General features: G+C 36.8%; 1 protein-coding gene across 8 annotated transcripts in view; it reads left to right on the top strand.

Annotated features, from left to right (window-relative positions):
* Nucleotides 1-12,625, top strand: part of YAP1 (Yes1 associated transcriptional regulator) — an 85,436-nt gene extending 72,811 nt beyond the window's left edge. For all 8 annotated transcript variants that reach the window (XM_015639363.3, XM_015639373.3, XM_015639354.3 and 5 more), the window contains 3 exons: nucleotides 6,014-6,144; nucleotides 9,965-10,077; nucleotides 10,685-12,625. In XM_015639363.3, coding sequence (XP_015494849.1) covers nucleotides 6,014-6,144; nucleotides 9,965-10,077; nucleotides 10,685-10,923 — 483 coding nt within the window. In that variant the 3' untranslated portion in view covers nucleotides 10,924-12,625. The remainder of the gene's footprint in view (nucleotides 1-6,013; nucleotides 6,145-9,964; nucleotides 10,078-10,684) is intronic.
* Nucleotides 12,626-14,441: the final 1,816 nt, after the last annotated feature.

Below are 14,441 nucleotides of genomic sequence, written 5' to 3'. Positions count from 1 at the left end.
AGTATTAGCCCCATAATGATCTTATCAATCAATATTAGATCCTATTCTGGAGGAGAAAAAAAAGTCCTCAAGAATTGTGGGTATACAAGAGAATAAATGAAGGACGACTCCTCCACACCAGTTGAAAACACCTTATCTTCTGTCATAATTAGGTCATTCATAGGGGTTGTTTTTCTTATGGAATGCCAAAAGTATATTCTTTTTTCTTCTATGCCTGAAGCCCTGTCATACCATTGTTCACTCTTCCACCAATTTCTTCCTGTTGCCAGCTAAAAAAAATACAAGAAATGGAGAAGTTTGTTATCAGTTTCATCCTTAAATCTCTAAGACGAGGTTTTTGGAACTTCTTGAAATTATGGCTTTAAATCCTAAAAAACTGCAAAAACTCAAAGGGACTATACTGATAATTCATTAAATATATATGTAGTGGTCACTCTGCTTTATTTGGAGTGGGAACTGATGAAAGGATTCATAAAAAAAATCAGGATTCCATTTGTATTAAACTTGCTTCCTACCATACCCTGCCTGGGATCAGTTTTATTAGTCTGCACTTGCTAATGAGTCAAGGTGTGTGTGAGTGATCTGTTGGGTAGAAGAATGGGCAATCATCAATTTAAAGTTCTGTAATACTAGACTGTTTGTGTTGTACCATCTAAATCTATTTTTTGTGTTTTCATATCACCTCAGTAATGTAATGATCAGCCACAGGTGGAAGAAAGTGCTTAGAGAACTGCTTCTGTGTTCTGGCTCTAAATGCTCCTTGAGGCCTTGTACTGTAGAGGCAAATGTAGTCTATCTTCTCTGATGATGCTGCTGTTGAGGTCCCAATCTGTGCATCTGATCAATCACAGCTGACCTAGTGAATCTGGAAGATGTATAGAAAGAATAAAAATTTCTTTGTTCAACTTTTTCCTTTCTGACAGGCCTTTCTTTCTTTTTGAATAAAATTAACAAAGTTTGGAGGAATTATCTGCTTTCCTGATGATAGAGCTGTGCTTGGTGGCAGAGTAATTGCTTCTCTTGCTAAATTTTAGATGTTCTTTTAAGGAATACTAAAAATTAAATCTTCCTATGTTCAGTGTTCTTAATTCTGGTAAGGCTAAGTCTGTTTTAGAGAGTGATTGCCAACGTCTTCCATTTGTAACGAAATTATGTAACACCGGCATTCTTGAAGCTTGCCTCTAATGAAATCTCTTGTATAGATGGATTAAAAACATCTGAGAAATGTTCCTTAAGTTTTAACTGACTCTCTGAGCTTTTCATGTCAGACAATCACTAGGTTAGAAGGGACTGGTGAAGGTCATCTAGCCCAGCATCCTCATCCTACTTGACATTTTTCCCCATGTAGCCTGGATAAAGTACTGTGGTTGTGTTGATATCTACAGTCAGGTTTTTTTGGTACTGGGTAACTGTAGTGTCCCTGCCAGGTTTTTGTCTCTCTGACATGATACTGTAGTATCCTGTGGTGACACTAACACTCCAAGTGTTATGTATGGAAGCTTTAGCACCTTCTGGAAAGAGTAATTGCTCAGCTCCATTTTTTGTAGCAAGGACTGTAAGAGACTCTTCTTGTTTGAGGATGTATTTTGCTGAAATTCTAAAAATGTCAAAGTTTCTATAACTTTCAGACTTACTTTGTATCAGAAGGAACTGTTGATACATTCAGGAAACCAAGCATCTGTTCAGTCACTTGTGCTCATCATAGACAGTTATTTGTGAAACCTTTAAGATGCCTATCTGTCTTAGTAAAGAGACTGAATGACTTGACTTTCACTCCATCCCACTAGCTCTCTTTCGATTTTCCTGCAGTTAGCATCTGATTGTCAACAATTTCTAATGTAGAGCGGATGTCCATCAAGTTTTGAATATGTTGCAAAATTGAGCAGATGTTAAGTAACAAATTCTTCCCTTACAGTGTGCTGTGGAAGGAAATAGAGGCAAATAATGTTGAGGTACTGATGGCATTATTCTTGGATGTTGTGCAAACTATTTTCTTGTCCTGAGAATGGAATATTTCTTCTTTATCTGCTGCTAATATTAGAGTATTTGCTAATAAGGTCAGCATACTACACATTTATAAAACAAGTTCCTCTTTATATGCTTGGTCATTCTGTATCTGCTGTTTGTTTCTAGCTTGCTTCTAAGCTTTACAGATCAACAAAATAATTGTGTTGCTTGCTCATGTCTGTAGATCTCTGTGGATAAACACCTTGTTTAAAAGTCTGTGTAGTAAATCAGAACTGCATTCGCTGGCTGTGCTGGTTGTTGTGATTGAAGCAATGAACAGATCGTTTTCTGCTTTAGTCCTCACAAATTGCCCAGCTCCTCATCAGAGTTCATTTGTCTTCCATCTGTCCACATGTCTTCCCTGTTTCTTTTACATATGTGCTGTAACTTTCTGGCCCTCACAAGAATGCAAACACCTAATCTGAAGAAGCAACTGGTGCTGTAAATCTGCCCAGAAGTGTTGTGGTCTTCTCTTTCCCCTACAACTTCTCTCCCATCCCAGGAATGCTGGTGGATCATTTGAAGGTCCACATGGTTGGATGGTTGGGGACAGAAAAGTTACAACTGGCACTTTCAAAGTAAATTTTCAAAACCAGTTATCAGGATATATGAAGCCAAATTGAGTAGCATACCATGGGTTTAATACAGTAAGAATATGAGTGAGTGCAAATCATCTGCATTTCCTCAAAAGCCAGTGAAGATAAAAATGCTCTGAAAAGGGTAGTTTTATAAAGTTAATTTGAACATGGTGTGAATGACCTGTAACTTCATGTAAAACTTAATCTGTATGGAATTATGAAAAAAGAATATAGATGAGGCCAGCCAGATAACTTACATAATGTTGACCTTATTTTTTAAATTATTTAAGGACAGGACAAGATCATTTTAGTCTCTGTGTAATAACCAAAATTCAGCTTTTTGCTAACAACAGGAATACTAAGCTTTTTTTTCCCCAGAAAAAAAGGTACTTAAAACAAGTTTAACATACTTAAAAAATAGGATGAGATTAATTCATAGAAATCTAAGCCAGGATTTTCTCATAGGTTTTTTTTTTGCTTCCAGACTTTAAATATGCCTAATAAAGCATATATTTTAAAACATGAATTGAAAGCCTAGAGTTCATATTGCCCTTTTTGGAACTGGGAGAGACTTGGACACTCCCATGCATTTTTTTCAAGTATAGAAAACATACAACTTGGTTTTTTTGGTTTTTTTTTTTTTGCAAAACAGGTCTGTAAGGAGGGAGGAGTGAAAAGACTGTTCAAGCAACACTTCAGCTTCCATTTTATACACCTTTTAGGAAAAATAGTCTTAACATACTCTTTAGGCCTTTAGGAAACTTACCTTATCTTGCAGGATGATTAAAAATTGCCGTGTATTTGTTTTTCAATAGCTTGTCTTTTTTGGTAATTCCTTTCTCTTTCAGACTCCCAGAATGACATAAATGTATTATTTAGATGAGTAATAACATTCTTCTGAGGGGAAAGTGCTCCTGACTCCTGAAAAAGTAGCAGTAATGCTACTTATAAATAGTTAAAAATAGTTGCAGTTTTGCATTTTTTAGCAATGTTGTTGAAACAAAGATAAAAGTAGTACTAATTTTAAAAATACTAGTTTCACTATGTAGTACATGCCAAAGAATAGGCAAAATATAGTTCTCTCTCCTGGTTTAATACATCTCTTTAGTGGGCCTTTAAAGAAATGAGATACTTTTTTTTTGTTTGTTTTAGATGGCTAGTGTCTTCAGCTACATTTATTTTTACCATACTACTTAAGTTCATGTACTGATGAAACTTCAACCTCTCCTACATTCTGAGGATTCATAAAAATGCAAAGATAACTTCCCTGTTTTTCCAAATTTCTTGTTCATTTGTACTGACTTTTTTTCTTATGGTAACAGAAGAAAAATTGTGGGGTTTTTTTCTTTCCTGATGTCAGTAGCTCTTGAAAAGGGGATGTGTATGGTTTTCTTATTTTCTTCACTACTGAATCAAGAGGCAGTCCTGATTGCAAAGGCCACACAAAGGAGATAAAATGTCACTTTAGTTCATATACAGAAATGATGCTATGTAGGTTTTCCTTTGTTACCACTCTTTGTGGCATTGGTGTGTGATCAAGCTGCTTCTGCAGTCTGCTGGCACTTTTGGCTTCTCCTCTTCATCCAAATCAGGAACTGCAGCCCAAGGAAATAAAGATGTAATGTATAGATCAAGCCAAGAGGGAAGAGGAAAAGGACAGAGCGTGTGGGTGAGCAGTTCTTGAGCCACCTCTGGCATAGCTGCTCTAAGACCTTCTGCCTTCTTCAGATCACTGTCTGGGAAGCATTCCAGGAAAAACACTTTTCTCTTTCTTTTTTTCAAATGGATGAGTCTACCTGTATATCAGGTAACTTGTGACTGATACAAGGTTGCATACAACTTAGCTGTGCAGTGAGATGTCTTTATGTAGGCTTTTGATGTGTTTTTTAACATAAGCAAATGAAAATCATGTGGATAAGCCTCTAGAAATTATTAAAAGACGCTTAGTATCCTGTGATCTGAAAATGGAGATGGAGTATTATTGCTGTTCATTAGAACAGAGGCCATATACGTGGTGATGAGCAGAGGATTTGGTTTACTTGAAGTAGCAGTTGGGTGTGATGAACACAAAAACCACTGGTATGCTTGTGCACTTTCTGCAGAGATCTGACAAACTGTAGTGAGAAAATTTTCTTGTACAAGACATAAATAGGTAGAATAGTAATGTAGAATACATGTAGAATAGTAATCCACAGAAATGGGAGTGAAGCATATGCATATTAGTAAAGAAAAGAAAACCAGGCAGTAGGGCAGCTTCAGTACATCGTCTGCTGGAAATAAAATAATTTTAGGATTGCTTAAAAAGAAATCACTTTGAAGAAGAATTGGGGAAAAGTTAGTTTTATGTACTAAAAGACTACAGTATAGTAGTTTTTAAGCTTATAATTGAAAATGGATGAAGATATCTCATTTTACAAGTGAGAAATATTGAGTATTGTCAAGACTGACAGGATTGGTTTTGCCTGAGATTATCTTCCCAGGCACAACCTGGATGTCACATACTACCATTAATGGTGACAAGATAGTCAGTAGATTTACCAGTCTCTGCATTAACAAAGCTCAGTCTTGGTGAGACATTGATGATGTTGGAGCAGAGTTGCTTGAAGAAAATTACTGTATTTTCACATGTGTAACTCATGGATTACTTGTTTAAAAAGAGGAAAAGGATCACTGGAAATTACATAAAATGTTACTTATTTCTGTTTACCTTTAATATAATGCATTTTATGTTAACACTTTGATTAATTAGTAATTACAATGGATGGTTTGATTCAAGCTGGTAAACATTCACATGTGTAAAAAATTATATTCAATTTAGATTTGTAACTTCAGAAGTGCAGTGTCTTGGTCTTACTAAGAAATTACTTTGAATTTGAAGAGCTTTGAAATTTACTTAGGGAGCTAATCACGGATTTGATCAGTCAGAAATTTCAAATGCATGCCTCAAACAAGAGGATGGAATGGAAGCTTTTAGGGAGAGACTTGAAAGTTTGCTGACTGAAACAAGAAAGGTACAAAGGAAGCCAGGAACTAAAAGAAAATTTTTAAAAAATGGGGATAAAATGCTATTTAGCAGAACTAAACTGATTATATTAGGGGTCAGATGGTATTAACAATCCTTGTTTTAGTTTAAGTATAGACTTAGCAGAAAGATAGTGAGATGAACTAGAAAATATTTGTGTAAGCATACAGATGTTTATACCCATAAATTTACATTTACAGTTGGCCATGGCTGTTGAAACTTGCATTTTCATTGAAGCCAGTACAGATTCTTGCTTTGTCCTCAGAAACTTTAGTTTAATTTCATTTAACTCTTGTAACTGGAAGCAGTAAAAACATCAGTTATCTATAATGTCACGTGTTTATGTATCCAGAAAGTGTGTTCAAATGCCTAACATGGTCTCTTTCTCCCTCTCCTGCTGTTCTAGGAATTGGCTCTCCGTAGCCAGCTTCCAACAATGGAACAAGACGGTGGATCTCAAAACCCCGTGTCATCTCCTGGAATGTCTCAGGAGCTCAGAACAATGACTACAAATAGTTCTGATCCATTTCTTAACAGGTTTGTAGGAGTAGCTACTAGAGGAAAGAAATTTGATTTAAAATTCTGTTTGGTACATGTAATAGTTTATTTTGAACATCTGTCTGTGCCAAGAGCCACAGCTGTAAATGAATCTTTCCTTAAATGGCAAGTCTAGTAAAAGTTGAAGATTAAAAGCTGTCTCCTGTGGGAGGAAGTAGTCTGTTCAGACTTGTAGGAAGGTTTTTATTCAAAGTCATAACATGTTTGCCTCTGCATAATCTGTTGACTAACAGTCATTTCAAATTACTGACTCAAAGAATTTGTGAATAGCTCGCTGTGAGATCAAATGAACTGTGAGGCACATTTAGGATTACAGCTTGAGGTTCATTTTAAGGTTTCTCCATTCACCCCTCCCCTCCACTTCAGGTATTTAGCAGTATTTTTACTCCACTAATGTTAGGTCTACAAATAGTGGCATGTTTAATTTTAAATGCTCTATTATTTTGAAGTGGATATTTTCATTCAAAGTTTAGGATCTTACAGTATTGACTAGTCTTTTATAAAACTTTTTCCTGAATCCCTCTGACTTGAAGTGTTTATTTTGTTGGAAATACTGTTCAAATTTCAGCTTGCAAATGCTTCATACCAAACATTACAACTTTAGAGACACTGCTGCAGCTTGAGATTAATGATATCTGTATTTTGGGAAATCCCTTTGGGAAAATCTCCTACACAGGCAATTATAATTGGAAAACTTGATGTTTTTTGGAGGGATTATCCTACATGGAATTCATCCTGTAGGGTGTTTTTGTGTGAGCCTTGACTGTGCTGGCTTTGTCCTAAGAAATAAAAGAGACAAGACAATTTAAACCTGACTTGCTCTCCTATGGAAAGCCTCTGTAGATAGACAATGGTATTGATGTGGTATAGGAAGATTCTAGCTTGAATTTCTGGAAGGCTGTTGCCATCATACATCACATTTTCAAAACCTGTTTTCTGACTTGAAGGAAATGGCATCTTCAGGTTTCAAATGGCCACAACAGTGGACTGATGCAGTTTATCCGTTGTGAGTCTACACACATAAAATAAAACTTGATGGATCTTTGCCATTAACAAAAAATGGGAAAAAGCTAGAAAGTACAAACTAACATTTTGTAATTTTATGGTAGGTCGATATTTACTGCAATGTGCAAAAAGATACTGCTTGCCTCATTGCATATATGTTTAACTGTTGGTTTTTTTTCCAAATGTAGCCCTTACCCCATGCAAAATACTGAAAAATCTGTATTTGACATGAGTTCAGATTATCTTAATTTGGATTTTGATCTGAATATTTGTCGTCTTTTAGGCTGGTGTATGTGTGGCACCACACTTAATTCTGTCATATTGGTGTGGGAAAGGGATTTTTAAGGACATTTGTGAATAGGTATTGCTGTCTCAGAAAGCAGTCCAATAGTTTAGACCTCAAGATCTTGTTGATACTCCTTATGTTAAAGTTCAGGCTTGCAGAAATGCTCCCTTCTGTCTTTATAAGGGTGTATATGAAGTTCCTGGTGAGACAGTACTAAATTTAGGCCCCGAAGTCATAAATTCAGAGTTTGGGTCGTTTAATATTTTCTGCTGCCTATATAATCGAAACATAAAAAAATTTCAGAAAATCACTACTTTGGAGCGATTTGAGATAATGCTCAGTAGTGGTTTAAAATGCATAATCAAATCTGCCTGCTATCTTCAGTACTTACATCATTATGGTATATTTGATTTATTTTTTTTTTTTTTGAATGGGATATTCATCAGTGCAGACTTCATTAGACTATTTTACCTTTTGGTTTGCCACACTTGTTTATATATTTTTGTTGGTTAGATTTATACTGGTAGTGATGGTAGCTCTCTCTTTAACTCCTAAATCGGTATTTCTTCTTTTGTATACACATATTTTAACAATGATTAGTTAAAGAAGAATCCACTCTATTTTGGGTAATGCTGTTTAGTTGCATGTGGTAATTTTGGGTGGTGTGACTATTAAATGAACAAATTCTTGTTGAAGAAAGAGGAAATGTATACTAAGAAGTGATTTGAAGAGAAGTGCTGGACATTCCAAGTGTGAGAGCAGCAGCCAAAAAGCCTTCTCCACTGGAGTGATTTAGTTCAGTATAGTCTCAGTTCTTTTTTTAGTATTTTGTCCCATAAAGTAAGCCAGCATTTTTGTTGGCAGAAGTTCTAAATGGTTTAATTACTAGGATTGTGTCAAATTTGTGATGATTCTGTTTTTAAATCAGTCCAAAAAAAGATAAATATTTATCATTTATCTATAAAGAATTGTTAGGTTCCTTTCTTGTATGGCAAAGATGTATTCATGGAATCAAACATATGTATGCTTATATATGTATTTATCTACATGGCTGAAAGCATTCTATTGGCATCTGATGTTGAATAGCTGTTCATAATTTTTTTTGGTCCTTCATACTTGACAAATGATAATTTGAACAGTAAATTAAGTTGATGTTCATTTAGGATGCAGGATGGAAAATCAGTAGCGATTCTCAGTAAATGCTACCATAACCTGAAGAAATACAGATTTTGAAAATATTTTGTGAAAACTGAATATTAGGAGATGCAGGGGGGAGGAGGGAGGTAATGGTGCCTTCAACAGCTGCTTATGGAGGCCACAGGTCCTGTCAGCCTGCTCTGGCATGGATCCTCCACAGGCTGCAGGTGGATATCTGCTCTTCCTTAAATCTCCTGGGGGACTGCAGGGGCACAGCAGGGCTGCACCAGAGGCTGCAGGGGAATCTCTGCTCTGGTGCCTGGAGCACTTCCTGCCCCTCCTCTTGGACTGACCTTGCAGTCTGCAGGGCTGTTCCTCACATGTGTTCTCACTCCTCTCTTCCATCTGCTGTTCAGCATTTTTCTCCTCTTCTTAAATATGTTATGACAGAGGTACCACTATTTTCACTGATGGGCTCAGCTTTGGGCAGCTGGACCACTTTGGAGACAGCTGGAAGCAGCTGGCTGGCATGGAATCAGCTGCTCCTGCTGTTTCACACAGCAATACCTGCAGACCCCTGCTACCAAAACCATGCTATATAAACTCCATATACTGGCCTTCTTCCCCTCCCCATCCCACATTTCCACGCTCTTGGTACTGCTTGCTGCACTGGCAAGAGATGGCAGTAAGAAAGTGACGGCATGTAAGGCCTCATGCCATCAGTTTGGTTAACTGTTCTGTCAGCAAGATCACTCTGAGCAGGGTTTGTTTATAGGATGGCTTCTGTACCAGTATTTGATTTATATTTGGGTGCTCTCTTGCCTTGACATGTGTGACTGAACAAGTAGTAATGCAGCAGTGGGAAGCAACTGAAAAATTGCTAAAGAAGTTCCAACTATTTATAACATCAGTGACCTAAAAATACACTAAAGTGGTTGATTAAACATGGGAACATTAGTTAGAAGTAATTTTTTTATCCTTATGGAAGCATAAAAGAGAGTATCATAATTATTATTATTTTTTCTAATCAGTATGGATTATCTGATATGCTTCGAAAGGTTTTAGCTGTGGGTGGGTGTGAAAAGATTAAAATTATGCACAACACAAGTAGGCAGTTTCTTAAAACTGCTTAGGTATGTTCTCATCAAGTTAAATTGAGTCTAAATAATATGGTTTTAATTGGAAGAGTTCCGTACAAAATAAAACCCAGGTGTCTCACACAAACAAATGCTTCAGTTTTTTATTAGAATGGGGGATTTTTCATGGTAGTAATGTTTTCAAAGTCCATAAATTAGTTCAAAACAAGCATCAATTTTATTTTCTTCAGTGCTCTACCCTAATTTTTTTTTCCCTCTTTTTCTTCTGTTACAGTGGAACATATCACTCCAGAGATGAAAGCACAGATAGTGGACTTAGCATGAGCAGTTACAGTGTACCCAGAACCCCAGATGACTTCCTGAACAGTGTTGATGAGATGGATACAGGTCCGGTTTGTGTACATTTTTAATGCATGTTTTCCAAATACACTTGTATCCATTTGCAATGAAAACAACAACTCTGAAAAGCTATGACACTTTTTGCATTGTTTTTGCCTTTTCTGATTTCCCCTATTTCTCTGATGGAAACATTATGGTTAGATTTGTGAAAAAAATATATTTGTAATTAACTGTATTGGGAGGATGGGAAAATTGCTCGTAAGTAGTATCACTCCTGTTTTTATAAGGAATTTAAGTTTCTTTGCTTTTTGAGGTAATGTTGTTCAGAGCTAAGAATAGAACCTCGTCCAGTGTTGTTAATACTACTCCAAAACTATATTTGACTTAGTATTGTCTTTTTCCTTCAAGTGTAAAAATAAAATTATGCTGAATGACATCAAAGATCTGGGTCAGTAGGTTAAAGTTGGAAGCAAAGGCATATGCTTTTTATATCTGCATGCAGTCAAGTTATCTTTGGGGTTTGTGATGGATTTCTGTTAGTCACACTGCTTGTATGATGCAAGAGGTACATGATTAACCTTTAACCAGTTGTCCTGATAAACTGTAGGTTTGGTACTTCCAGTATACTTAATATCCATCTTTATGTTATAACTAGGTGACAGTATCGGCCAAAGTAACATACCATCCCATCAGAACCGTTTCCCAGACTACCTTGAAGCCATTCCAGGGACAAATGTGGACCTTGGGACACTGGAAGGAGATGGAATGAATATAGAAGGAGAAGAACTGATGCCAAGTCTGCAAGAGGCTTTGAGCTCTGACATCCTTAATGACATGGAATCTGTCTTGGCAGCCACCAAGCTAGATAAAGAGAGTTTTCTTACTTGGTTATAGGGGCCTCAGGGAGACTGAATTCTAAATCTGTGAAGGATCTAAGGAGATTAGGACATCTGTATCTGAAGTTCAGAACAAGCCAGTGTGGTGCACATTGGCTTGTGTTCAGAAAAAGTAAATGAACAAATACTCAACAAGATTCTTTGGGCTTGCTCTTCCTTGTCCATCGCTGCTGTTATATATTGCTGACTTTTTTCCACAGTTGACTTTGAAGAACAGACATCTTCTTGATCTTTTTCTATTGCTGTTGCAACTACTGTTCAAGGGGGGTGGGGAGGAATGATGAGCCTATTTTGGATGACGAATGCCATTCCTTTTGTCCTAGTGTGCGCTTGCATATCATTTTATCTAAGTACTCAGATTTGAGAGTTAATTTCTGCATGTCACTGCTTGTAGTTTGCTCAGCTAGTTGTCTCCTGCTGCCTGTGGTAAGTGGTAAAACATGATATACTGGGGTGACAAGCCAAAAATGATGTATCTGGTCAAAAGCAGTCAATACTGATTTGGAGATACGATGTAAAGGAGGGCTGAAGACTGGCATTAAGTGTTCCTACTAGTAGCTCTTGCATTAGCCACAAAGTGCTCTTGTTTGTATTTTATGTTATAGTAAATCATGAGTCATTTTACATAGAAACATATATGAACTTTGATTGTTGCCACATACTCTAGCCTAACTTCCATTTGTCAAAAATACTTTGATTATTTTTGTTAGTTGGTTTAACTGTAGCCGTAGGATGGGAAGTAATTATAGGTGTTCTGGGTTTTTTTTATTAGTGAAATCTAAGGGTTTTTTCTGATTTCACACAGTCTTATTTAAATCTGAATTGTCTGCTTTTTTTTTATACTTAAACCATGCCTATTGTAGCCTGATAAGCTAGTGAGTACATAAACCAGTATGTTTTGCCTGTAACTTTTTTATTTTTTTAAAGGCTAGCTTTGAATGTAATCATTAGATTTCATGACCAGTGGCTTATTTTTCATGTGTATTTGCGAGACTTTGAATTAGAATCTGATTACAGCAATGTAAAAGTTAGAGTCCTTTGTCATGTGTACAAATTTTAAATGCATTTTAAAGTAGCAGAACCATTTTAAAATTACATCTAATCTCTCTTCTGGTTTTCGGTTTTGGTCTCTAAGTGAGTTCAGATTTTAAAATCCTTCATTGGGAAAAAAATTATAAAAAGTTTATCTTAAGTTAACATGGACAAAAATTCTGAACTATTAATATCACTGTGTGTTGCAATGTAAAGGCTAGAACACCAAAAAACTTCTCAATAAAAACTTCTAAGTGTAAGAGTTTGGTGAAAAATAAGCCCTGGACACTATATGTAGAAGAATGTAAAGATATGTGTTAGATGGTGACATGAGCAGGTAATGAAGTGTATATTAGTAGTAGAGCTTAGCATGGGGTAGAGGTGAATATGAATCATTTTTATTTTAACAGGAAAAGATGTATCACTAAGTTGTCTGCAGGAGTTGACACAAGTTTCCAAAGAGTATTTTTAAATGAACAAAATGAGCATGAATCAAACTTTCAATATAAGCTATGAATTTTTATGGGGCTTTTAGGATTTTTTCTGATGAAAAATAGTGTCACCAGTTAACACCTCTATAATTAAGGGCCTGTCACCATTATCAACATTGAGCCTTTATTTTCAAGGGTGTATAACATGACTATAAAGATACTGTAAGCATGAAACTTAGATTTGGAAAAAAACTCTCAGTTAGCAGGGACTTCTCCTGGGGAGAGATTTTTTGGGTTTTACTGTTTTGCATTTTTTTTAAAGACACTGATTATTTTTTTAAGCTAGGAACAAATCAGCAAAACAAACAAAAAAACCCATCATATTATTATTACCATTTGGATTTCTCTAATGCTTCAGAAATAATTGTGGTTTAAGATGATGTAAAGAAAATGAAGACTCTTAACTAAATCCTATTTTAAAAACTGAAGCAGCAGAGGCAGAGATTTGAAATTTACCACTATAAATGTACATTTATTACTTTACATAAATGTATTAGTGTTTGAAAAACACAAAATTTTGTGGCTTGTTATGGGATACAGGCAAGTTAAAAATAACAATTTTTAAAACACATTCACGATGATATATATTCTGCTACATCAGTAATTCAGCAGTTAATAGGCCACTTATATTGTGCAATGACACAGTAGCTCCTAAAGCAGTGTATTGTGTCCAGGATAGGGATTTTGGTAGCATTTTTGCAATTTCAATATGAATTCCTCTCTCTCTTACCCTTCAGGAAAAGACACTAAGTTTTCGTAACTTGAATGATCTGACATAAAACCACAACAGCAAGGAAATTCAGAGTTGATTCTATTTCAGTTGTCTTCCACGGTTGTATCCAGGTATCATAGCACATAGAGAGTCACAGAATAAGCTGAGTTGGAAGGAACCCATCAGGATCATCAAGTCCAACTCCTGGCCCTGCACAGGACACCCCAGGCTTCACACCATGTGCCTGAGAGTGTTGTCCCAACGCTTCTTGAACTCTGTCAAGCTGGTGCTGTGAGCACTTCCCTGGGAAGCCTTTTCCAGTGCCCATCCACCCTCTGGGAGAAGAGCCTTTTCTTGATATCCAGCCTAAATTTCCCCTGACTCAGCTTCAGGCCATTCCCTTGGGTCCTGTCACTGGTCTTGAGAGTGAAGAGATCTTACCTGTCCCTCCTCTTCCTCTCATGAGGAAGCTGTAGACTGCAATGAGATCTCCCCTTGCCTCCTTCAGGCTGAACAGACCAAGTGACCTCAGCCATGAGAAGTGGCTTCCCCTCAAGGCTCTTCACCATCATCATTGCCCTCCTTCGGACACTTCCCATTAGCTTAATATCCCTGTCATACTGTGGCACCCAGAACTGCCCCCAGCACTTGAGGCCATCCCAGCCCAGAGCAGAGCAGGACAATCCCCTCCCTTGCCCGGCTGTGATGCTGTGCCTGATGCCCCCCAGGACAGGGTTGGCCCTCCTGGCTGCCAGGGCACTGCTGCCTCATGTTCAACCTTCTGCCAGCCAGGACCCCCAGGTCCCTTTGTGCAGCGCTGCTCTCCTGCATCTCATCCCCCAGTACATGCACACAACCAGATATGATGCACTGAGTGCAAACTCCTGACATGCTCTACCTAGCTACAACAGAAATGAGTACAGAACAAATTATCTTTCCTTGCTTTTGTGTGTTTGTCACAGCTTTAATATTTGAATGTTTTATTCTCATTGTAGAAACACTAAATGGCTTACTGTATTTGGGTAGCACTGCTTAGGGTAGATACTGACAAACTGGGAATCCTTGAACTGCTCTAACATTAATTATGTTTTGTGATACTTATTTTAATTAAGACATTTCCGTTCTCTCACCTACTAGGAAACATACCATAGAGATGCTGTACTGTTGGCAATCAATATTAATTTGGATTTTTTTTTTTTTTAATTCTGCAAATGCATTATTTGATGAAGTGGTTAAAATTGTTTGAAATGCAAAAGTGTTTTGGGTAGTATTTTATACTGA

Source organism: Parus major, chromosome 1, assembly GCF_001522545.3.
Source record: "Parus major isolate Abel chromosome 1, Parus_major1.1, whole genome shotgun sequence".
NCBI classification, from domain to species: Eukaryota; Metazoa; Chordata; class Aves; order Passeriformes; family Paridae; genus Parus; species Parus major.
Note: the sequence above shows the minus strand (reverse complement) of the source record. Positions and strands in the feature narration are given on the sequence as shown.